Genomic DNA, 25915 nt, shown 5'->3' on the forward strand with positions numbered 1-25915 from the left:
TGCCAATTGGAATGATTAGTCCATTTTTTTAAATTTCTACATTATTTATTTCCTTTCAATCACCTTTGTAATACATAGATGTCTTCAGGATCTCTCAACTTAGGAATTATATCAAGGAAGTTTTGGTGGATAAACATCAATAAAGGTGAACAAATATCACAACACCATCCATATAGCAATGTAAGATTGTCCAACTTTTTGTAAAATATATGATGAAGCCCTTCCTGTTAAATAAGTAGATGAGAATACCGTACTTCCTTATTCTCCTATAGTTCACTCATCTATTCTTAAGTTGGAGAAAACTCATTTAGAATATGTACCTGTAGTCATGGTCTAAGATTTGCTTACCTGGTCAATTTAATCAGTATCGTTAGGATCTCGAGTATGGTCTTCTGTCTCCTTTTATTGACCTTGTGATTCCTTTAACAAGTATAAAAAGGGCTGGGTGAGTGTTTTTGGAGATCTGAACACTCACAGATAGTTAACTGGTCCAGGGGTGGACAGTTGACCCAAGGCAATAATACAAACTCCTTTTTCCAGATTTTGAATCATAAGCAGCAAATACAGGACACTGGAGCCAGAGCTAGATCAGGGCTCGCAGCACCACAGAGCCCAGTCTTGAGAAAAAAATCAATTGTGAAGAATCAGGAAAGAAGGTATCTTCAGAGACGCCAAGCTACAGAATGAAGCAGACTTATAGAATCATGACAACATGGCCCCATGGGCAGAAGGGGAAAAACCTCACTGAACTTGCTGCAATTTGAATCATTCACATTCTTTTAACAAAGCCCTTTTACTCATTAGAATTGGGTTTCTGTGCCTTGAAAACAAATGCCTAAAATAGAATTCTTAGGAATCGGACTGCAAATAACAGGATCTGAGTGAAAATGTGAAAGGAGCTGTGGAGTCCAGGCAGAGGAACGGGGCAAAGGCAGGGCTCCAGAGCCCACTGAAACTCGGCGGTAGCTATCACCAGAAGACCCTATTCCCCCATTCCTTAGAAAACTGCTAGAGATGGTGGAATAGCTCATTAAACAATTGTCTAAAATATCTTGGAAGACAAGCCACATGTCACTAAAGGCAAAGCTGCAGATTTAAAAATTGTTGAAATGTAGGAATGTATTAGACCTAATTAAAATCTAGTGACAAAGAGTTTTCTATACCAGGTTGTCTGATTTAAAAAGTTAGGGAAAAGCAGGAAATTACACATTTATGTTTCATTAAGGGGAATATTTTCTGCTGAGATTGTTGAAGATTAAGTCCAGATACTATTTGCGAATTTGGAAAAGCTCAGGGTTCAGGGGCCTAGCAATTAAAAGAAGGTATGTAGCAGTAGTTAGAAGTTTGGGAAGCCCAACTCTTTTCCACAGGATAAACATGTTTATGTCTATTGTCTACTCCTCACCCCAGCCCCTACAACCAACTCCCAAGAAATACTTCCTAGATTGGAATGCAACCTGTGGAAGAATTTTGCAGGGACAGGCCACATGGAAGTGGTTCTTGTCCTGCAAACCTAGAATGAGTCTAAGAAGAGCTGAATAATCAAAATCTGGAAGGAATGGTCATTAGGTAGATTGGTGATTAAGGAGCAAGCTTACACCACAGAAATTCCTGGCATACCTTTTAGTCAATAATATACTCAAGGAAGACAAGGATTGAAAGCCCACTAAAATTCTGAGTAGTTATCAGGAGAACCTTACTCTTGAACAAGCACCTGTACCAACTCATACCAACATGCTGTGTCCTGGCCTTTTCTGGAGACTCTGCCTCAAGTAGCAAAAGGATGCTGGCACCAGACAATATTCACTAAAGGGTAGAGAGGAGGACACTCTAACGTCCTTTAGAAAAGCAGGCTTGAAGGATAATGGAAAAAGGAAATCCTTCTAATGGCCAGATCCTAGGGCTGTCAGACATGACAGGAACTATCTACTGTCGAGGAAGTAGAGCAACAGACTCATGGCATTTATTTAGGGGCAGACTAGTGACTTGTCTATGATCCTGTTTTCCAGGTTTCTTGCCAACCTCTAAGTCAGCCCCTTTTTCTGTGATTGTGTTTGATGGTTTCCTTATTGCACTGCTGACGTGATGGTAGTAAAATGTGCCAATAAACTCAGAGGGGTCATTCTGGCAGGATAGTGACCAGATGAAGGCTAAGGGGCAGGAACTTGTAACTATACCTGTAATACTGGAGCATGCTAGGCAAAACTATCTTGAAGGATGTTTTCTCTGCAGAGAATATAGTGGTGAGTTAGTGGAATCGACCAAGTGCACATCCACTTCCTGGGAATGAGTCCAAAACCCTTATTTTTTCTTTTACCAGGTGAAAATTTTCAAGGCTTCCATAAATGCTTGTCTGTACACCGCAGTCTCATGAAGAAGTTCCTATCCCATCATTCTGTCCACAACTGATAGAGACGCCCTAATCACACCAAATGAGATTCATTCTCTGAAGAACTTGAACTAAGAGATACAAAGACAGGTAAGCAGCAGCAGGCAATGGAGTTGTGAGGTTCTACAGAATTGGGTTCAGTTTGCACCATCTCAGCTCCATGGCATGAACAAGTCAAGGCTATGGAGACAGGACTAGCATGTCACCCCATGTGGAGAAGCAGAAATCAAGAAGCCTTCAGAGAAACCAGTTCAGACAGAATATACCAGGTGCATAGATGATTATGTGAGGGAAAAAGAATGAGGAAGAGGGAGACAGAGGGAGAGCAGATAACAAGGAAGGTGGAGGACAGAGACAGAACTAGATATACTGAGAAACAGAACCAGAGGCAGCTAGAGATACAGAGAGATGATCCGCTAATCACCACAATGCCCAGTTATACTTCCCGCAATTAAATTCCAAATTTCTGATATTTTAACAACTCTCCTTTTCCAAACTCCTTTAGGTAGACTTCTGATTCATACAACCAAATTAATTTTGACCTAAATATCTGCTCCTTGCCTGAAGCTGCATCTTCTAAATGTTTAATTTGCAATTATGGGGATGTATGTACTGCCTAATATAATAGGGGTACTATAAAAAAGCGAGGCTGAAGGAAGAGGGACTATAATTTGTAACATCTTAACCCACCAAAGACAGTCTTGGTTTTCTACAACAGCAGTTAACATTTACTAAGCACTTCCCTTGGACTAGTTTCAAAAGCTGTACATGCATTATTTTACCTATTCTTCATGACGGCCACAGACTCTGCTATAGGTATTATCATTCCCATTTTACAGATAAGGAAATTAAGGCAGAAAGAAAGATCAGTAAGTTAACTTGCTCAAGGTCACACAGTCAATAAAGGGATAAAAGTATAATCTACTGTTTATTTACACTAAAATTGATATTTAAAAAAGTATGCATTCATTTAAAATTCATCTTGAGCTAATTTTTTGTTGAATGTCTATTATTTACAAAGTTCTGATTTAAACTAATAAACTGGTTAACATCAGTGTTAGAAATATAAAATCCTTTTAAGTATCACTATTCAAAACAAACCTTACCTCTGAGGTACATATGCACATAAAAAAAATGTACTTTCAAATCTAAATTTTTTAATTTCTAGAATACCTCCTTTAAAACAGAAGGACATCAATTCTGACAATGCTATGTTGACTGCATTAACTATTGCACAATTCACTGAAATATCTGAAGATGACCTGTGGCAAGCTGGACTCGGGTAAAATAAACCATGACTTCAGGGGAATGTCTACATTGATAAGTATGTATCCAATTGATCAGCTGCAGTGTAAGTCACACACATGTATATCGAAGGTAAAATGACAAGGGTGAGAGGTTTTCACTGGAGATGGTGAGCTGCCATGGACTCTGCCTCTCTTGATTTGCGAAGCAGGGCTTGTTTGAGAGCACTAATTTTCTCATCCAGTTCAGCCAGTGAATAGTTCTGCTGTAAACAATAAGAACACAAATTGCTGAAGAAGACTATGAAGTATCTTAATGCAGATAAAGTGCTAAATAAACTAAACATTTAAAATATGCAAAAACATGGTAAATGCTTTTTCCTCATGATAATAATTTTAAAATTGAATAATGTTGACTCAATCATAAATTTTAGGATACAAGAGGGTTTAAAATATTTTTATTTCTCCTTCCTAATGAAAGCTCTCCTGGACCTTTTATACTTTGAAAGAACTATAAAAACTTTTTAAAAAACTGACTATATTTAGAATCAATAGTTAAAAAAAAAAAAAAAAAGGTTAGGATTAGCTTAAATGCTTAAAATGCCTGAAATTTCTCTTTATGGATTAACTATAATCAACTAACTCTCCTGGAAAAAAATGAATGCTGTCAAAAGTTTACTCCAAATCTTACAACAAAAATAAATAAATAATATGCTACTCTTAAAAAAAATTTTTTTTGTTTTCCCCAACTTCAAATTATATTACCACCATTGAAGGCTAGCAAAACCTTACTAATTAAAATTAAACTAATTAATATATTAGTACTGTGGATAGGAGTGGGCTGAAGTCAGCCACTGCCCAACACTTTTCTTTGATCTAAACGCTGCTAATTAGTGGCGTCTACAAAGGGTGATGGGATGAGATTTAAATTAAACATTTATTATTTTTCAGCATTTTGTAACTGATATATCCCTCTTCTAGTAACAACTAAATACAGACTTTTATATTAAGCCAATCTGATTTATTCCAAGCCCTTGAGATAAAATTATTTCTCAATAGTTCAAGTACATTAATTTATACTGCCCTTCGTTTTAGTTCTAAATCCCAAGGTATGACCTAAAAAGCAACCTTAGAAGAAACTTTTATTAAGAAAGTTATAAAACTAATCAAACTATTTCAGAAGTTAAAATGAAATGCAGTAACTTACTTGAAGTGGTTGAACTTTTCTTCTTTTGCCAGAAAAGTTCTAGATTAAAAGTAAAAACATATTACATAACCAATGCTTAGAAAATCTGAAAATTATCCTTTATAGAGTACTGAATAAAATATGGACAACCCTAACAGAAACAAAGCCCACACAATCACCCAGCACTATCTGCAACCCACATCCACTTTCTTGTATTATGAAAGTTACCCTCCAGATATTAAAAGTATATAGTAGCAACATCAAAGCAATCTGCTTGCTCCTGGCTACGTATATGTTCCCATGAATTCTCAGTTCCTAATGAGGCTGAATGTTTGTGGAAAGGGGAGTTTCTTAGTTTCCTTTTTTATAGTCTTCCCATCCCAGGACCAGGGCATTGAACAAATGGAGCAGCAATAGACAGAGGAAAACACACACACACTTCCTCCTTCACTGACTATAATGGCACCCTGTGATTGTGTGAGCACCTAGCCACTGCTCCTCTGTATGACCCAGAGATGTGGATCCCACCCCAATGGTCTTGTGGCGAGGAAGGTGTGCGCCCAATTCTGGCCAATGAATTAAGACAGGTCTGCTGGGGATTAGGGAGAGCTTCTTAAAAAAGAATCCCCCACTTCTAAGAGAAAACTCTCAAAGGAGGCAGTTCTTTGGGACACTGCTGCATCCGACAGGACCCTGACAGGGCTGCAGGCATCCTGCTATCTGCCTGGACAAAGCCCACTCTCAGCAGAGCTGGGAGGGGAAAGAGCCCAATTCTCTGACAATCATGATTCTGCCAATAAATCACTTAACCCTGAGGACTTCACTACCATTGAACTTCCTTTTTAAAAATAATTTCCATACTGTTTAAGCCATTTTGAGTTTAAATTTCTATTATGTGAAGCTGACAACATTCTCACTGACACACTGCTGAACCTTTTAAACCCTGACCTACTGCCTTGATATTGTTCTTGGTTTCACAGAACCAGCTTTCAAAAGGCAAATTAGTATATTAGCACATTTGACAATGAAACTGTCAATGTAGGAGACAAAATTTTCTCATGAACATTTTTCACCACTGAGAATTAGAAGAAAAGGTGAAAAGTCACATCTTCCTTTGTGTCAAAAGCTGTTCCAAAGAATACTGAGGTATGCCTCATATCCGTGGGGTCATTCAAGTATCAGATTTATTGAATATGGAGAAAAAGTGCTATGTAAATGAGTTCTTTCCTTTGCCAAACTGAGCTGAAGACCTCTGGTGGGGCCTGTGGGCAGGTAAGGGCTTAATGTTTAATTTGGTCACTGCTCAGTCTCTTACCCTCCCGATGTGGCTTTTACACACCCAGTGGACCCCCCCCACACACACACACCTGTTTTCCTAAGAGTTTAATCTATAAAGTATAGCTAGGGCAATCAGATTATTATTGTATTATGAAACGAAAGTGAAAAGTATCTGAATGAGAATAAGAACATCAGTGGTTCAATGACTTAATAGTAAAATGTGGTCTTGGGGGCTTATCTTAGATCTGAGAAGAATATTTTGACAAGTAAAACACAGAAACATATCTATTATAGCTACTCTGAGCTAGCTTTAAAATTTATTGCTTTGAGGCACAAAAATTTTTAACAAGATTTGGTACCTACAAAATATTTGAGAGCACAGCCTACTAAATAAATAGCTCTAGAGCTATTTAAATACGTATTTCCGATGGCTTTAGGCGACCCCTGTGTTTTGGTCCTTCGACCCCCGCCGGGGTCGCGACCCACAGGTTGAGAACCGCTGCTCTAGACAGACATATTTTTAAAATGTCTCTCCTCTATTATTTTTTTTACCTTAGCAGGAAACTTATAGCTACATTTATGCCCATGACCTGATGAAATAGTGATCTCTCTCTCTTTCTCTCTCTCTCTCTCTCTCTCTCTCTCACACACACACCCAGGGAACCCATGCTCTAAGGAAACTCAGTGGTAAGGGGGTCTCCTCTATGACCAAGCCCCTAACTTATTTCTAATCAGTTGTTCAGGACTACTGACTTTAGAGCTGCAGTGTCTTAAATGTTTCTTCCCTTCCCTTCTAGTCTCACTGTCCTGACTCAGACCTTCATTTCTCCCTGGAGTGGACACTGATGTTTTCTAAACTACTTTCCAGGACACTTCATAATGCCACTAGGTAGGACCCTGAAGTACAGGTTTCTTTTCTTCAGTGACACCGGAATTACAAACTGGTTGCTATGACCTTCAAGGCCCTTCAAAACGTGTTTGCAGTTCAGTTTCCCAACTAGCTCAGTTGTTCACTTCATGCTCAGGCCCACCATGCATGGCCTGTGGGCATACGCTGACTTGGCCTTTAGCACACCCCCTCACGATATACGTCCCTGAGAACCAGCAGTTACCATCATGGAACAGAATTAAGATACTGCCTAGTCAGTGCTTTGTAATCAAGTTCACACATCTCTAAAAGTTCAATAACTACCTATCAGCCAAGTCCTATCCATTCATTCACACATTTATTCAATGCCTACTACATTCTGTGTGGTAAAAGATGAACAAGACAGTTCTTGTCCTTCAGAGATTCAAAATACTGTGTGACAAACAGATGTGTCAACATGTAATTATGTGATAAATGCTATCAAATGAACAAAGTGCTGTGAAAATATACTTGTGAAGCATGTGTTTTCAAGGTTCATAATTTAAAATAAGTAATTCTTTGGAACTCTCATAAGTATTGTTATCATTTAAATGGTCTGTTAAGTGATACCCTTATATTTTTAGAAACATTACCACATTCTAATGTCTCAACATTCAATGTGAAAGGTAAAGATCTTTAGAATGATTACATTAAAAAGGTAATTCCCGCTTCATATGTTAACTTTTTTAGGGGTTTGTCTGTTTCATAAATGAACAGAATTTTACAGTCTAGTTTTCTTTCATAACCTAATAATATAATTTGTATCTTTTTTTTCTGTTAATGTTTCCCTTTTCATGTGCTGTGTTTCAATGCTACCCATGATAATCTCTACGCAAGCAATCGTACGAGGCTTCCCTGTGTTTAGAATTCAACTATATCAGGATTAAACACATTTCAATTAAAATCTCTTCAGAGTTTAGAACTTCAATTTCTAAAAAAAGTCAATCCCAAGAAATTTAATGAGCTCCACTTTTCCTTACTTTCTAACTTGAGAAGCCATAAGACAATGCTACTATTATAGTCTTTTCTGTACACTTTTGAGGGATATATAAAATTATGCAACTGCCATGTGTGTACTCCCACGTGAGAATGATGAGTTACATGCTATGTTCTTCGTAGGGAGTATATTCAGCCCCTCTCGTTTGCGAGGACAATCCTAGAAGCTGGTTCTATTCCGAGTGGCTCCTGGAGATGGCACATTCATGCTACATGGAAGGGCGAGTCTGACATCTTCTTTCCCTTTGGTCCTGGAGCCTATGCCATATATATTCTCAGGCCCTGAGGAAAAAGTCAGTCTGTATATTTAAATCTTTTCAGTGTTTTGTGCTTGCCTGTAGCTCACTATTAATTTCGATGTGTCATTTCCAATACTAATCCAGAAGTGATCATTCTAATCAAATAACTATAGTTTAATTAAGTTGGGGATATTCTTTAAAGGCAATAGCTTTAAATCACATTAATTCCATTTATAATGCTTCCTGCCCTGAAGTTAGGCAGTCACAGTGTTTCAGACCTCAGGCCCCTGACAGTCCCAGTGTTCTTACCCATTCTGCATTAACCATCGCTTTACACACCCTCCCAGTTGTCTCGAGTGAAAGCCCCGCATCTTGAAAAGCTAACCTGATATTTCTATCTGTGTATCCTGTTATGACTTCACATTAAATTCACATTTCCCCCAGTAATATCTGCCTCTCCAGATTTTCTTATTTTTATCATTTTCCCAACCTGAAACTGAGCTCACTTTCTCTCTCTCTCCATATACAGATTATCAGTATTTGTCAAATTTTCTTTCCTACTGTCTCCTGCATTCATCTCTTCTATTCTCACTATCATGTCTTTAGTTCAGGATCTCACTTCACATCTGAGTTAGTATAATACTGTCTCCTTATTTGTAGTCTCTCTCTTTTCATTTACCTCCCAGAACAATATTATATAAATCTTCTAAATAGCACCTGAACAAGTAAGTAACTTCCATGCTCAAAAGCTTTCAATAGCATTTAAACTTCAGATACATTAAACTTCTGGGAATAGCATTCAAGGTCCCCTATAATCCTAGTGCTTCTATCTCTTTAACCAAACACCTTAAAATTCTATCCTGTGTATAACAGATGCCCCAAAACAAGATTGTAATTTGAAGGACTTGTTCTTTGTTAACAATATAACAGGTATATGTTAAACTTTTATACATAAGAATCAGAGAGAAGAGCTAAATGATGGAGCAGGGTCTCACTGGAGGCATCTAATACCATGACAGGCTCCTGTAAGATCAGTTCTATTGTTAACTAGAATTATATTGACAAGGTATGAAACTGCACTAGAAGAACAGTCTGTCTAGGGATTACATAATAAAGGCAACTTTAACCAGAAAATTTACAGTAGATTGTTGTAAGAGCAGGCATATAATCTTTCTGAAAGTTTCCTAGAAAGATACATTCAAAAAGCAATCCTAAAAGTATCAAGACCTCTGTAATTGTGTGGCACAACCAAGAAGCTTCTCAAACTGGGGGAGTGAAGGTTAGAGGAGTTGTGTGATTTAGCCACATTTATCGAGCTACCTCATAGATGGTTTCTGAAACAAAGTAACTGCTAGTATTTACTGAGGTTTTACCTGGTGCTAGGTAGAGTGATAAGTGCTTCAATGGTGTTATCTCACTTAATCCTTGCTTTAGCCCTTCGTACTTTAATAAACCTCATTTACATTTGAGGGAAGTAAATACAAACCTCATTTACATTTGAGGGAAATAAAAACTCTCTAAATTTTTGATCTTTAGGATTCACTGCTCATTTTGTTATGTAACCTGCCTTCTTCACCTGGAAATACTTCTTTTCTGTACCCCACTCTAATACCCAATTTACGACTGAAAAGATTGATGCTTTACCTAAAACAATTTTAAATATGTTTTCATCAGTGACTTATAATGATCCATGGTGATGTGAGTTATTTTACATAATTTTTTAGAAATAGTTTCAGAAATTTTCACTAGAAACTTAGTTCACTTTAAAAACATTTTAGTTTTTTTCTAATATGCCACAACTTAAAAAAAAAAATCCAGACTTCGAAAAAAGCAGGTGTTATGGAAAATCATATCAGAAGATGGAGGAAAATAATACAGTGAGTTTTGTCTGACAAAGAAGATACTTAACCACCAAATATTGCTTCTTATTGTCTTTGGCAAAGAGAGAAGAATGAATGAGTGAGTGAATAAATAAATGTTAGAGTTCAGGAACTGGACAATATAGGACTAGTCTTTCAGAAAGTCTGGTGACTCAAGTAAAGAAGGCGGCCAAGCGGCAGACTGAGGTGTCTGCTGTTCAGTACCAGGCGGGGAGCTGGGGGTGGGGAGCAGAACGCAAACATGGCCGAGCTGAGGGAAGGAGTCTGTGAAGAGAGAGGGATTAGAGAGGCAGAGGGATAACTGATAGAACAAGGGCCCAGAGGAAGTCTTTGTTCAGAGTGGCAGGATGGACCACTATGCAGGCTGATTTATTATGCCATAAAAATGGCTACATTTGAGAAACTGGATAATGTGCAATGAAAGTATACTTTTTTCTTTGAGAGAAAGTTGGGGGGGGGGGGGGCAGGACAGAGAGAGAGAAAGAGAGAAAGAAAGAGAGAGAGAGAGAAGTATCAGCTCATTGTTCCACTTAGCTGTGCACCCCGACTGCTTCTTATACATGCCCTGCCAGGGGCTCGAAGTGGCGACCTCAGTGCCAGCAGCCAAGGCAAAAAAAAAAAAAATTATGAGTCTATAGTATAATGTTCAGAATCGTAACTTTTAAAGAACTAGTCTACGCTCATTTATCTTTAAATTATTAAAAGTGTTTCACATACAACAGATCAATGAGTAAATTGTTATATAATGAAGAATCCTAAAATAAAATAACATTTAGTTTAAAGATACTTACTACAGATTGAAAATACTCAGGAGAGATGCCTTCCAATTCAAGGATTTTATCCTCGAGTTTTTTAATTCTCTGATAAATGTCTCTTGGTACTGGTCCACCTAAATATATTTAAAAACATTCTGAGGTACTATTGAACAGTTCTTCTTACAATTATTATTCATAAAATACCGTGCAAACATACTTAGGCATAGAAATGAAAATATTTACACTTAAGAAAATCAATGAACAAGAGTACAATAGAATAAAATCCTTAGCTCCCATTTTCATATTACACACTATGGGATATATTATTATACTACACCTCTCCCCAAGCCCCACTTATGCTTCCTATATCACTAAGAGTTTTGTTTCAGGTTAAATTCATTTTGCAAGATATTGAATAGTTCCTGTATAGAACAACTGGTATTTCTAATAGACTTTGATAGTTACTCAGGAGGAGAAAAATGAAGTTATAACTGACAATTCAATTTAGTGGTTGCAATATGCTGTATCATTACTCTTCAATTTATATTTTTCCCTATATGCCATATTTTCTCCTTTAATCTAAAACAACATCAAAGAGAAGCTGTACAATACTTCTTAACTAACAAACTTTCTAGGGCGGGGAATAGTAAATTAAGGTTACTCAAATTTCAAGGTTATGATTGTATCAAAAATCCCTTCATTTCTCAGCATCTCCAATGCAACTGTTCAGGTCTGGCACACCATCTCTCCCTGGTCCTCACGCCCTCCACACTGAGTTCCTTGTTCTGCCTAGCCCCAGAGTCTATTCCCAACACAACAGCCAGTGGTTGTTTTATTTATTTATTTTTTATTTTTTATTTTTTTCCGAAGCTGGAAACAGGGAGAGACAGTCAGACAGACTCCTGCATGCGCCCGACCAGGATCCACCCAGCACACCCTCCAGGGGGCGACGCTCTGCCCCTCTGGGGCGTGGCTCTGTTGCGACCAGAGCCATTCTAGCGCCTGGGGCAGAGGCCAAGGAGCCATCCCCAGCGCCCAGGCCATCTTTGCTCCAATGGAGCCTCGCTGCGGGAGGGGAAGAGAGAGACAGAGAGGAAGGAGAGGGGGAGGGGTGGAGAAGCAGATGGGCACCTCTCCTGTGCGGGACCCCTTGCACGCCAGGCCGACGCTCTACCACTGAGCCAACCGGCCAGGGCCTCCAGTGGTTGTTTTAAAATGTAAATCAGAGTGTCACTTCTCTGCTCAAAACCCTCCAATTCCTTTGTATCTTACTCAGATGAAAGATAAAACCTTACAACAGTCTACAGGTCTGACACAGTTTGGACATTCTCCCTATACTCAGATCATCCCAGGTACTTGATTCCTTTTTTTCTGTCACTCAGCCAGGCCAAGTACCCTCACAGTCCTGGAACTTGCGGTTTCCTCTACCACCACATTCATAAGGCTTGCTCTTGCCAACTTCAGGTCCTAGCTCAAAAAGTTACCTGATCTGTACAGTGGTCTCTGGACTACCCCTTAGAAAGTGCTCGTGCTGCCACCTGCCTCCACCTGGCACTCTCTGCCCTCTTTTCCTGTCTTTCTCTACCATTACTGCTACCCAACAGACTTCACAGGTGCTCAATATTTACTGACTAAATGAATCCATAATTAGACAATCACTGTACAATTAAAGAATATGGGCAAATTTCATATCAAAAGTATTAACTTGTTAAATATAAAAATTCTAGAAATATATGTATTTTTTATCTTAGAATCTGGTTGTTCTTGCTCTTGAATAAGGCAAAATAACTTATTTGTCTTTGTTCCTGCTGCTCCCTTTACCTAGAATATCCTCTGCCTTACCCTTTCAAGGGCAGTGCAAGTTACCCTCATTCTACAAAACACTGCCTGAATCGCCATATCCTTCCTTCACAGCCCCTTTAGCATTCCACTTCACTATTAATCTGTTCTTCTCAACAGATCATAAAGTCCTTGAAGCCAGAGATTATGACCACATTATTGCAGTATCTGTCATGTCTAAAATAGATTTTGGCACACAGTGACATTAACACATATTTTTCAAAATTAAACTACTTGATACTATCAGACTTAATAAACCAGTCAACCCTTTCACAGAGCTTTATTTTAAATTCATATAGTTTTGGGAGAAGGGTTAATTTTTTTTAAGTGAGAGGAAGGGAGATAGTGAGAGACTCCTGCACATGCCCTGACCTGGATCCACCCAGCAACCCACATCTGGGGCCAATGCTCAAATAAACCAAGCTATCCTTAGTGTCTGAGGCCAACCCACTCAGACCAACCAAGCCATCCTCAGTACCCGGAAGGGATGCTCAAACCAATCAAACCTATGGCTGTGAGAGGGAAAGAGGGAGAGAAGGGGGGAGATGGAGGGAGAGAGAAGTAGATGGTAGCTTCTCTTGTGTGTCCTGACCAGGAATGAAACTTGAGATGTCCACACACTGGGCTGACGCTCTATCCATTGAGCCAACTGGCCAGGGCTCCTGGGATTAATTTTATTGCTAATCTCTTATCATCCTTGAAAATTTACTCATTCTTTTATCTTCTACCTCAATCTAGCAAATACTCCTGTTAAAATGAACTCAGAAATTCCCTGAACTATATTTTGAGCCTTGGGCTTTTTGCAGCTGCTGTTCCTTTTTGGAATCCTTTGCTCCTTCCTGAACAATTCCTACTAACCCTTCAAGGATTCAAATGTCACTTTATCAGGGATATCATCCCTCAACCTCCTCTGAGAGAACTAAACACTAGTAACTTTGTGTTCCCAATGTGCTCTGCACATATCTGAAAACATAAAATGAGCAACTGTTCCTTCAACAAACACTTGAATACCTGTTCTGTGCCAGGCACTGCACTAGGTACACAGTAATGAAACTGGTAGTTTACTATCTAGCAGAGAAGACAGGGAATACCAGATGCTTTGAGACTATATAATAATGAGTAATCCACACCAGTGTGAAATCAGGAGGGAAAAGCACGGGCAGAAGAAAAAGCCTGGGTAAAGGCCCTGCGGTAGCAAAATGACTGGGAAGCTTAAGACGCTCAGAGATGTGGCTAAAACTACAGACGTAGATCATGCTATGTAAAATTACGACCCCATCCATCTAAATTTTCTTTCTCTTTTCTTGGTCAAGCTGCTTTTATGCATAGCCCTTCTCTCTTAGTGCAGTATATAATTTATGTACTAGAATTTTTGTTCACATGTATTCTCAGTGCCTAGACCAGGACCTGGCATATAGTAGGAACTTAAATCTCAATTTGTGAAATGAATGAATAAGTACTAAATTTGGTATGCATATAAGGGCAACAGAAAACATTAAAGAATTCTTAGCTGGGGAATAGCAAGATCAGACATGAACTTTAGAAAAAGCAATTGGGCCACAGGATAGAAACTGGTTTCAAGGAGGAAGTCCAGCAACAAAACAACCAGTTAACACCACTCCACCAGTCTCAGACAGAGAGCACAGGTAATTCAACTAGAGCAGTAGCTGTGCAAATAGACAGAAGTGGAGAGATTTGAGAGACATTTTGAAGACAGAATCAACAGGATCTGGGGACTAAATGAGGGGGAGACTCGGGCTTTGCAGCTAGTTAAAATCTACATTTGTTTTCTAGTTGTCACTTCCTACCTTGGGCATGTTGCTCAAGCTCTCTGAACTTCAGTTTCTTTATCTGACCATGATAACAGCACCAGCACCCCACAAGGGTACTGTTCAATATTAAGTGAGCTAACAAATGCATAATACCTTCAGAATGACTGGCACTTGGTATTTATTATTCAATAACTCTTAGTTGACATTCCCTATGGCATTTATTTATTTATTTATATGCTTATCCTCATGGAAAGTTCCTTGAGGATGAGGGTTACATTTATCAATACTTTGTACCTAGCCAGTGGGTGAGAAGAATGAGCGATGATCACAGTTATGAAGCTGGGAGCAGGAAAAAAGACTTCGTTAGTTTTCAGCTCTGACTTCAGTAAATTGAGAGTTTCAGGCTCTATCCGGAACCTGCTCCCATTCTACTAACACTCTCAGATTGGTAGGAAGAGCATAAGTGAACATAAATCCATGCACTGTAAGTCCCCGGAGAGCGGGGACTAAGCTTAACCTCCCCAGCACTCTGCTTGCCTGTCTGCAATCGCAGATGAGCCTCGATATTCTGCAGCCGTTCTTCTACAGCCTGATTGCCACAATCTCGGAACATGCTGCTTGGTTTCTGACCTGGCCCTTGAATTCCTTCAGGTCGAGTCTGAGGTCCGTATGTATTCACAACTCTAGAAACTAAGTTAAGAAACCTTTAATAAGCCTATTAAACTTACATTTCAAAAATCAGAAAGTCTTTTTTCCTAATAGTACTCTACATGTTTTTCATAAAGACCATCTAACCACAAACCCAAGTATTAAGAATGGCAGGAATTTTTGTTTTGTTTTAAAAATAAAATTTAGACAGGAAGTGATTTCTATCACATTTTGCTTCTATAATAAACCCATCAGTCATAAAAATTATCATGTAGTGGATACTTACCTTTTACATGACTTTTAAATCCAGGGTAAGGGGTAAAAATGGCATCAGTTCTTGCACAACTGTTTTCTATGGAGAATCGAGATGAGTGTAAGTATATTTTTAACTTCAAATGTATGAGATTTAGACAAACTTCCAAAAATTTGTATTAATTAACATATTATTCATAGTAAGAGAATATAATTTTAAGTAATAGTAATTAAATTACATCACTCACAGGATAAAATTTATTCATCTTTGCCCTCTACAATTTATATATATCTACTCTTATCTAATTTTCAGATTAATACATAGAAAAGTCCTCAACATTCAGTAACATAATATAATTTTTAATGCCAATATCTCTAAAAACCTTCTGTACCTCTGGAGAAAAAAATTTATATAATATAGAGAATATATTATTTGAAGCCAAAGAGATGTTATTCACTTTATTTCAAAACAGAGATAAATAGAATTTTCTTTTTATTGAAATCTCTTGAAAAGATATAGCGCTTTTTATATATTTATTTTTAATTAGTGAATATTTAATGGAAAGAATTATACATTTAACACATTTTTATTCCAGAACGCCACACACACAAAAAAAGTCCTTAAAACCTCAAATATAACAGATACTTTTCCACCATACCTAGATTTCCAATGCTCATTTAAAACATCCCTATCACAAAAGCTATCTACCTCTTTCCAGATTATCCCTTTCAAAAAATGCAATTTTAGGAAAGATACCTTGTGAAAATTTGCTCCCATTTTTGCTAAGCTAAAAAGCATAGTTTCTTTCAAATCATATATCAACATATCAATTGAAAAGCAAGGGGGACTACTGGAAAGATGTTAACATAATATATAAATATTTCAAATACTGTAAAATAATATTTTTAAATAACATTACATAAAATCATTAATTGCAGTATATTTCCCAAAAATTGTTCCTTATTGTATAATTAAAAATGAGTAGTAAAAAAGAAACTGAAATAACATTCTTTTTTCCCATGGCATTTGATTTTTTTTTAAAAGATCCACTGTTTATATATTTAAATCAAATTGAGAAGTATTAAAAGAAACACACTAACTCATGACAATAATACATTTGTATTTTTTGTCTGTTTTCTTAATAGTTCTGCTGATAAATCAAATTGTGTGAATAAAATACCAAATTCACTTACCTTTTCTATACAGATACTAAACAGTGATTTTTTTTTTTGTTGTTGTTGTTTTGAGACAACCCAAAAATATGTTAAAAGGGCCATCACTTCTCCATTCCCTTTCTACCATTTCACAGGTTAAGGGTTAAAAAAAGAAGCTATCATTCATTTTGGAGCTATATTTCAAATATAAAGATTAAATGACCCATCAGAGAGAAATTCAGCATGGTGTGAAGACAGTGAATGTATGAGTGCTAGTCACTCACCACAGCAATTCTTGCTAGCACTGTTTTGAGCCAGCAAGGAACTGAATGGGCCAAGGAATCCTGCTGAGCATTTCAATTCTTGTCAATTTCTATCCCCTGGTGGTTTATAATAATAGAGTTAGCAGGGAGGACAGAGGAATAACATTAGTGACACATGTGCTTGCTCTTTCAACAAACCCTTTCTCATGGGCTGCTTGCAGTTGGATTGTAGACCTGAGGTTTTGCCAATGTTGCACCTGTTTTGAGAAACAGGAAAATATACCAAACCTGAGACTATGCATATATAATGTTAGAGTAGAAAAGGCTGAATTTAGGACCTCACTTGAGATTGTATTATTTCATTATAAGAGAATCAATGTACCAATGGGATAAGAGTCAATTTTAGGTTCATCTGACAATTCTATATTCATAATTAGCCATGAGATTTTAGAGGCAACAAGAAAAATGCTCATTCCAATTAGAAACGCTTCTGCATGTTTTTTATAAAACTACTTGTTCTGATTATTACTATGATGCTTGAGTGATCTATGCCAGTGCTTTGCAATACTTTGTATTCTGCAGCGTACCTGCAGACCTGTAAGTATACTACAGCATCAACTGTGAAGGAAAAGGGGACCCTGATGAAAAACAGCAAATGTATGCACAATGATAGAAAGAAAAAGTGTAAGCATCATCCTCTTCAGGACCAACGAACTTTATTTGTGACTTAAAACATTTCAAACAGCTCAGGAGCAGTGAGAAAACTGCTCCCTCTTGAGGAGTACTAACTTTACTAAGTTCATTTTATGTACATTCACATCATAATTTCAGAAGTATATTTACAGACATAAAATTTATATAGCTTAATTCCTTCTTATTAGTGAGATCAAGCAACCCTCTTTCCCACACTTCATTTCCTAAAGAAACTTTAAAACATTTCACCTGTGGTAAACACTAGCCTTTAGTATGTTAGCATTTATTTGATTTTTGTGTAAATGAAACCACTTCTCAATATAGTCTATTATTAAACTGTCTTAATTTCTAAATAAACCTATGAAATAAATTATGTTCTTAATGTTATTCATTTTTTAAAAACAAATGGAAGATCAGAGTCACTGTAAAAACTGTTCTTAAAATCCTCTGGAAATTATTCTTCTAGGTAGTTACCTTGATTACAATCAATAACATTGCAAAATTCCCTGACATTGTTTTCATTGATTTCAGCTTGCTTTCTTTCGATAAATGCAGATATTCGTCTGTCAATCTACAAAAAATAAGTATGCACATTTAAACAATTCAAACATAACGATATTTTAAAAATAACTCCCCTCACCCCCCAAAAAACTTCTTACTTCTGCTTTTCCAGCCTTTATCTGAACTACTTCTGGATCAAAATGGATCTGTGTCTTTTTCACATCTCCTAAATAACAGTCTTTTTGCTTCTCCTCCTCTGGTAGGTTGCCAATGGGGAATTTGGCATTCACTTCATTTTTGTTCTCTGTTTCTGCTTTTCCTATGTCTTCAACAGCTATATTCTCCTCTTTAATCAGAGGCTGAAGTTTTGCTAAAAATGGCTAAAAAAAAAAAGACAATTCCATTTGCTGGGGTTCACATTGATCAAAATTACACATTTAACATATATAAACTTCTGCTCTATAAATGCAATATTTACTACCAACTAGCTAAATACAAAAAGCTTGGCATATCAGAATACAGAGATCTGACCACATGTAAATATTTGTGGTTCTCTGCTATTGTGTCCATTATCACTTTTATAAACTTGTTTTTAAAGAGAGAGAAAACCTTAGGAAATTTAAATTTTTCTTTGAGGTTATATAATAATTGTCACTCGTTTTTTATTTTGTGCCATTTCAAAGCCTCAGTCTCTGGCACCAATGCCACTTAATTAACATGTCATTCAAATGCCTCCTCAGAACATGAGGCTTAGTATTTCTCCTCCTCAACATGAGAGCAGGGCTCTCAGTCAGCAAAGCCCTGCATTATCACTGTACACTGGAGATTCTCCACTTGAAAATGCAGTTGGTCAAAGTGAATGAGAAAGCACAGACATGAAATATATAGGTGTTATGCTGAGTGAACACTCAGGCTTTTCTTGACATGGCAAGGTATCTTCTTGGGTCATAAAATCAAATTTTTACAAAGAAAATGAACAAAGGAAAAAAAAACCTCCCAATATCCATAGCTGAAAAAAGATAGATGCCTATCACTATACTAGAAGGGAAAGAAACCCTATTGTATAATGTAAATCAAACTACTCATGTCCTCACCACAATTAGGCCTCAACTGAGTTCTATAGCTCATTGATCCCGCCCTTTAAAACTAGGGTTAAACTATTACTTTTAACATAAAACAGTTAAAATTTCCCAAAAGTCATTGAAAAGAGGGCTGAAAATTAATGTCTATTCCATTTATCAAAACACTTGTCAATATTTCAATTATTTGTTTCATACCTACAATTTTGCTCCCATTGTTTGCTATAACAATTATTCCTCTGAAAACCTTACAGCTTGGCCTGACCTGTGGACACTGGATGAAGTGTTGACCTGGAATGCTGAGGTCGCCGGTTCAAAACCCTGGGCTTGCTTGGTCAAGGCACACATGGGAGTTGACGCATCCTGCTCCTCACCCCCCCCCCTTCTCTTTCTCTCTCTCTCTTCTCTAAAATAAGTAAATAAAATCTTTAAAAAAATGGTAATGGAAAACCTTACATTTTAATAGCAGCAAACTGACCAATCCAAACAGTTCTTCCAGTTATCTTTTTGGCATTTCATATTTTATATTTTGATTAGAGATAAACTGCAAACTTATATCAATTATAATTGCAGACATGTTCAATTGGAAACTAGCAGGATCATAATACTGCTCAGTTATTGAACTGATACACTAACATAGAAATACTATTATAAATAACAATTCAATGTTTACTTCTAATACAAAGTATGAATTATTTCAAACTGTTAAGAAAAAGAAAAGATAAAACAGTGACTGGTTACTCATGAAAATGAGACATTAATGTCACAAAAATTACTTTATTTTTAAAAACTATGCTGAAACTGTTTAATTGCAATAGACACTCCAGGATGTGTCATGCTGGGATAATGCCACTTCTTGAACCACTGAAAGCACTCTATGAGCCTCCAAACTTACCCATGGCATGGAATCATTATCATAGCATGACACACACCTGCCGTGTCTTATTGCTTAATTATAACCCACCATAGATGCAATGGTATTGAATTTTCAGTGCAAATCTAGGATTGAATAGAACTGCATCCATTCAATCTTCATACACACATGGGCCTATTGGGCTATATATTCCTGTAACTGTCCTGATCACTATGTAAACTGACAATTTGAATCCAATCCGGATGAAGTATTCTTTTATCATTAATACTGTTAATACAGTGCTAAGATAACTGATATACGCTCCATCTTATAATTTAACTACAATTAACATTTGAACAAGATTTACCTGTAAATATAAAACGTGTTGCTCAAGTGCACGAAAGAGCAGAGCAGGCTGAAATGCCGAGAGGCTCTGGAGCTTGTTCCAATCGATTGTAATTTTCACCACATCATCTCTGAGGTTAAACTTCAAAGGGGCAAACCAGCAACATCACAAAAATTACATAATTAAACTGTACATACAGGGGATTGTCACACAAAAATAGATTTCTACAGAGTAACATGCCTACATAGCTCAAAGTTATTAAGTTTTTAATGATACATTAAAATGTTCTATCTAGTTACCATTTTAAAAGGTCAAGAAAGGTGCAATTTTCACTAAAAAGTAGAAATGACATCTCATTCTAATTCTATTCTTGGGTCTGTGTAGTGGGATCATCTTGGGGGGAAACCATCCTGGAAAGATGGAAAGATGAGGCTCTTCTGATACTTCTATATCTAAAAACCTTTCAGAGAAGGCCAAGATAGACTTGCCCTATTCAGACCTACTACTTTTAGCAGAACATTAAGCAGATGATACAGGTACATTTATGAAACTTCTGATATATATATTCTTTCTGTGAAATATATACATAAATACAGAACTGATATAGATCGTTATTTAATGTCTTCTGAGTCACATTTTTATAGTTTTCAACTTTAACTTAAAATCAAAATTATTCACACATATTATGAAAGCTAGGGATAAATGCAACATGTTTATCTATTTCAAATAAAAATTAAACTATTATTTAGCTGTGGAAATGTAAAATTAAAAAACAAACGTTTTTCCACAATAGCTAAATAAATGGCCAGGCATTGGACGGAATGAACAGATCTTTTGCCAAATAGTACTTTCTAGTAAATTTGAGTTCATTATATGACAATGCCTTATAAGTTAGCTAAGAGTGACTTATTTGAATAAAATTACATATGAAAAACTACCAAGAACCTAAATATAAAATTAGTATCAAAATCAGAAAAAATTAAAAAAAAACCCTCCACCCCTACTCTTTAAAATGAATAAAAGTGAACCACCATAAACTTTTCTAGGAACGTGTTGATATGACATACCATAAGGATATATACTGCATAGTAGGATCAAGTTTACTACTATATTATTTCATCAAATCATTTAAAAAATTAATCATGTTTTCTACAAAATACAGACAAGTGTTACATTCGTTCAAATACAGATCTTATGAGCTATAATTATAATAAAATAAAAAGATGAATAACTGTACAAAGAACCAAAAAGATTCAAAGTCACTATACTGAATGAATACTCTATGTCAGAAATTTTCCACTCTTTGAACATAAGACCAGAAACATTTAAAGTCTGTATTAGTCAAGTATAAAGAAAAAGGAAGTTTTGTCTAGGCTGCATTGGCAAAGATTAGTTTATAGTACTTTAAGGTTTTACATCAAGAGTACCATATCAATCTTGTTTTACTTCATTCTTATAAAGACTTAATTAGACAATAACTTATACCATGTATGGAAATAAACTACTAGCATAGTTTTATAGTCCTCAAAGAGATACATAGTGGACCATACAAATTTATGAATAAAGTTTGGAGATAAAGCAAGCAATCCTTAACCAAAGGAAAGCATCAAATTTTCAAGAGAGAATAATAACTTACCAAAAAGAAATCACAGTATTTGGATAATAGTCTCACTTCAATTCAGCAGAATTATGTAAGCCTTCAAGTGCAATTTAAGAAGACCACATAATGTCACAAATTAACTTTAAAACTATCCCAATTCATCTAACTATTTACTCAACAAATTCTCTATTAGTAATCTAAATTCTATGCGTTTTTACCCTATAAAACTTGGAATTGTAAAACACTCAAAAATGTATTAGTCTGCCTGCCATTAATAGGAACTATTTAAATATGCATTTTTAGTAAAAATTTTATTAACATGAAAACCAAGCTAAAAATAAATGATTCTTCAGGGTGGTAAAATGAGCCATCCAGAGGCAAGCAATAGGTTAAAATTAGTATATCTAAAATTTTAAATAGAAAATTCTTTTTACTATTCAATTTTATTTTTCGTTTTGAGAGCTAATAATACAATGATACTGAACAGAATAAATTTAGGCATATTATATATTTTTAAATCCTTTAAATGTATTGCAAAAAAAAAAAAAAGATTTTTATCCATGGGCAATTTTATAAGTATAGTGTTCTGGCTTCCATTCTTATCTTTAGGAAATCTCAAAATATAAAGAGTATTATCAAAATGGCTAGCATTTAATTGTTGACACAATCTTATTTTTTAACACTTGCATCAATAATCACTTCACTGTATCATATAAACTTGTCAAATATTTACTCTGAATATTTCTGACAGTGACATAAGTATATATTAATCACATTTCTACTTATACCTACAGAATACTTGAATGAGTATTTTAAATAAGTTTTGAAAATTAAATATGCCAAATATTTCAAAAGACATGCTAAAATTATGTCATTTAAAAAAAACACCTCATCACTAAAACAACAAACAAAAAAACCCCCAAAACTTTCAAGTTCCATGTACATCACAAAAAAAAAGTACTCAAACTTTTAAACCATTTACAGATTTTGGGCCTAAAGACTGAAATATTAATGCCCTCAAGTCTTTAAATATTTTTATAACCCCACAAAAAACAACTTAGTTTAAAAGTTAAGTTTTTAGCAGATTCTATTAATAATCGTTTCCGTTACACCAAACTGAATGTTTAACTTAAAGCAATGGTGTTTGTAAATCACGATAAACGTATTAGGACTGTTTAAAATACTGAAATAACTTTTTAGAAAATTGATTCTCCATCCACCCAAGCCTTTTAAAAATAATTTTCACAAATGAGACAATCTATTTTCATAAAGGAGGTTAACAACGTATTTGACACAAACGCCTGCTGTGCCTACCACATTCACTAGTACCAACCCCACAACAAACTTCTTTAGCTAGAAAACAATCCATCGGAGATATAAAAGATTTTTTAATAGCAGACAAGCTTATTTTCAAGTTGTTTCTCATTTAAAATTTGTTTTGCATTTTACATCATGAAATGAAATAGTGACTTGGTTGGAATGGTGTAAGAGGCACTTTTATTTAAACACAACTTTATTATGACGTTTCTGCAAAAGCTATTTATCAGCCAGTTAACAAACAATATCTACTACGGATAACTCATACGACTTTTTGCTATAAGTATTTCATATTAATTCCTTTAATTTCCTCCCCCTTTGAAAGGGTAATCGATGCACACAACGGCCAAAAGAAAAAAACAAAGTCAGTGATCCTAAGAACTTTTCTAGAAATCTCAAGCCGTACTAACCTATCCATTCCTATAATGAATGCAGAGGAAAAGGCATGCTAAACGCCAGCAGCCTCCCAAACCTTCCAAGCTTTCCCGCATTCGTTCTCTCCAGGCCGGTTCTTTTCAGAGCTGGGTTTCCACTAACCTCACTCCGAGCGAGAAGACTAACAAGGAAATCTAGCCTGCAACGGGTCCTGAGCTACGCCACGGCGCGTCCCCACTCCGAGCGCAGGGGCTGGGCGCGGGCTCCTCCCCCGGCCTCACCTACTCCGACCGGGTACCAGGCGGGCCTCCGATGCTTCCCGTCCCCACAGCCCCCATACCCTCACCCCCACCTCTGCTGGAGGAAAAGGGAGGGGCCGGAAGGTCCCCGTACCCCCTCTCCCACAGGCCATCACTCACTTGTCCAGCCAGGGTATGCAGGGAGCGAAAGATTTCGAAGAGCACCTCTTGGGGACTGCAGCTCTGCTCCAGGCTCCTGTCACCGATGCACGCACGACCAAGCTCAGCGGCAACAGCCATGACACCTTCAGAGACGGCCCCCAACACCAGAGAAGCGCTCCAAGCCCACCCCCCACGTCGGCTTTCGTCGCTCGGCGATGACGCAAAAACACAGCGTCTCGGGAAGGGCGGGACTTTGAGGGCCACACTTTGTATTTGACTGACAAGCACATGCACCACTGAGGGGCAGCTATAGCTTTACGACGAAGACTAGGAACTGGTAATCGCCCACCTGCGCGAAGGTGATAGCAGGTGTGGTCCCCTGAGGGTTAGCGTTGTGAAGTCTTACTTGACTCTTAGCTGTTGCTTATGAGTGCTGATAAGAGGGAATTTATAGTTCAATGGTAGAATTTTAGTCCCAAATGAAAAGTTGAAATTTTAACATAGCGTCGTAGAGTGGTCTGAAGAAAGATCACTGGACAGGGATGCAGGTGGCCACAGTTATTTATAAAAGTTAGAAAACAGAATTGTCCTAACTGGATAGAACGTTTTCATCTCTACGAGATTGTTTAAAACTTGCACAAATTAACGTCGCTGATTTTTGATGCGAGGGAAAGGAAGACATAAACAATAAAATGCTCTGTTATGCCTCACGATCAAGGGAATGGCATTTTAAATCTGCAGTTTTAAAACTTGCATCAGGTGCTATTCTCTGAGTGATAAACTAGAGACGTTCACCCTAAAACTGTTAGAAAGAAGTGAAACGCTGTCACTGTGATTCAAACAGGAATTTAACCCACGTATTACATGCAGCACAATCTTGAAATTAGAAGGAAGAAGTAAATCCGAATTGAATTTGACAATGTATTATTTATCAGATAGATTTACTAAAAGGTATTTGGACTTTGTAATCTCATAAAATCTAACTTAAAATATTTGTGTTGTTCAATTGAAACGAAAAACAAGTTTTAGAAGAATTTTTAGTGTTAAGCTCTATTAAAAATCACTTAAAATAACAGTTTAGAGATAAAAGGAGGAGGGATTTAAAATTCTTAATTCTAATATTCTAATGAATTACAGTAGAGGAAGCAAAGGTGGAAACTTGCACAATGTGTATTCTTCAGGCTTAGAGGAGGCTGAATGAAAGAGGAGAAATAAGGCTTCAAGGAACTGGAATAAGGGCAGTAGGGATAAAAGAATTCCTTTGACCTGTCCCTAGGGAGCCTCTTAATTAGGCTTTCATTTCTAAAGATTGCCAGGCTTGGCAAGATCTTGAGAAATCTTGTCTGTTCCCTTGTTCATAGCAAGATATACAGTTTATAATCCAGCCTATGCCTAGAGACATCCAGAAAAAGATTTAACAATATCTAATCCCATATTGAGCAACCTTGTCATTCAAGCCACTCATCCCCACATCAAACCTAAAGGCATGATTCTTTGAAATGTTAGCGTATTTTCTTTGCCTCTGAGTCTTTTGTTAAGTGAAGAATAATTGTAATGGGGCAACTAGAAGTTTTTGTTTTATAACAAATTAGCAACCAGTTTCAGATCATTCCTTTCCATCTAGGTATGAAGGGTTTGTTTGCTTGTTTGTTTGTTTCATCTTCAAATATTCAGGACACTGGTATAAAACACATTTGGAACATGTTTTATATATTACAAGAATACAATCTTTAATAAATAAGGTACTGATTACTCCTTTATTTGCCACCACTAATTTTGAAATTTCAAGTTTTACTTGTTTCCTCAAACTCCTAATATAGAATTAATTGAAGGGTATTTGATTTATACACAGACTTTCCTCAATATCCAAAAGAAGAGTTTCCTTATCAAAACTTTCATAAGCCAAAATGGTATAAAGCAAAGACGCAATTACCATTAATTTATATT

At 36.6% G+C, this 25915-nt stretch overlaps 1 protein-coding gene across 3 annotated transcripts; it reads right to left on the bottom strand.

Annotated features, from left to right (window-relative positions):
* Positions 1 to 1523: 1523 nt before the first annotated feature.
* Positions 1524 to 24176, bottom strand: MBIP (MAP3K12 binding inhibitory protein 1). Of its 3 annotated transcripts, none has more exons than XM_066342166.1 (9): positions 23987 to 24176; positions 20297 to 20416; positions 18156 to 18377; positions 17971 to 18067; positions 15420 to 15485; positions 15023 to 15175; positions 10911 to 11008; positions 4841 to 4879; positions 1524 to 3896 (listed from the first exon to the last, which is right to left on the bottom strand). In XM_066342166.1, exons 1-9 carry the CDS (start codon positions 24104 to 24106, stop codon positions 3792 to 3794), a joined length of 1020 nt encoding a protein of 339 aa, XP_066198263.1. In that variant the 5' UTR covers positions 24107 to 24176; the 3' UTR covers positions 1524 to 3791. The 3 variants fall into 3 exon arrangements, with proteins under 3 accessions (XP_066198263.1, XP_066198262.1, XP_066198264.1); XM_066342165.1 differs by having other exon boundaries at positions 1524 to 3899; XM_066342167.1 differs by lacking the exon at positions 15023 to 15175 and having other exon boundaries at positions 1524 to 3899.
* Between the last annotated feature and the right edge of the window lie 1739 nt (positions 24177 to 25915).

Source organism: Saccopteryx leptura, chromosome 6 (assembly GCF_036850995.1).
Source record: "Saccopteryx leptura isolate mSacLep1 chromosome 6, mSacLep1_pri_phased_curated, whole genome shotgun sequence".
Taxonomy (NCBI): Eukaryota; Metazoa; Chordata; class Mammalia; order Chiroptera; family Emballonuridae; genus Saccopteryx; species Saccopteryx leptura.

Bases quoted from the DNA above. Each gene is read 5' to 3' on its own strand.
- MBIP (XM_066342165.1), bottom strand. From the start codon at position 24,106: ATGGCTGTTGCCGCTGAGCTTGGTCGTGCGTGCATCGGTGACAGGAGC. The intron at 18,378-20,296 runs GTAAATCTTGTT...TTTTTTTTTTAG, and splicing joins AACACGTTTTATATTTACAG to CCATTTTTAGCAAAACTTCA. The intron at 4,880-10,910 runs GTAAGTATCTTT...CTTTTAATCTAG, and splicing joins CTGAGTATTTTCAATCTGTA to AACTTTTCTGGCAAAAGAAG.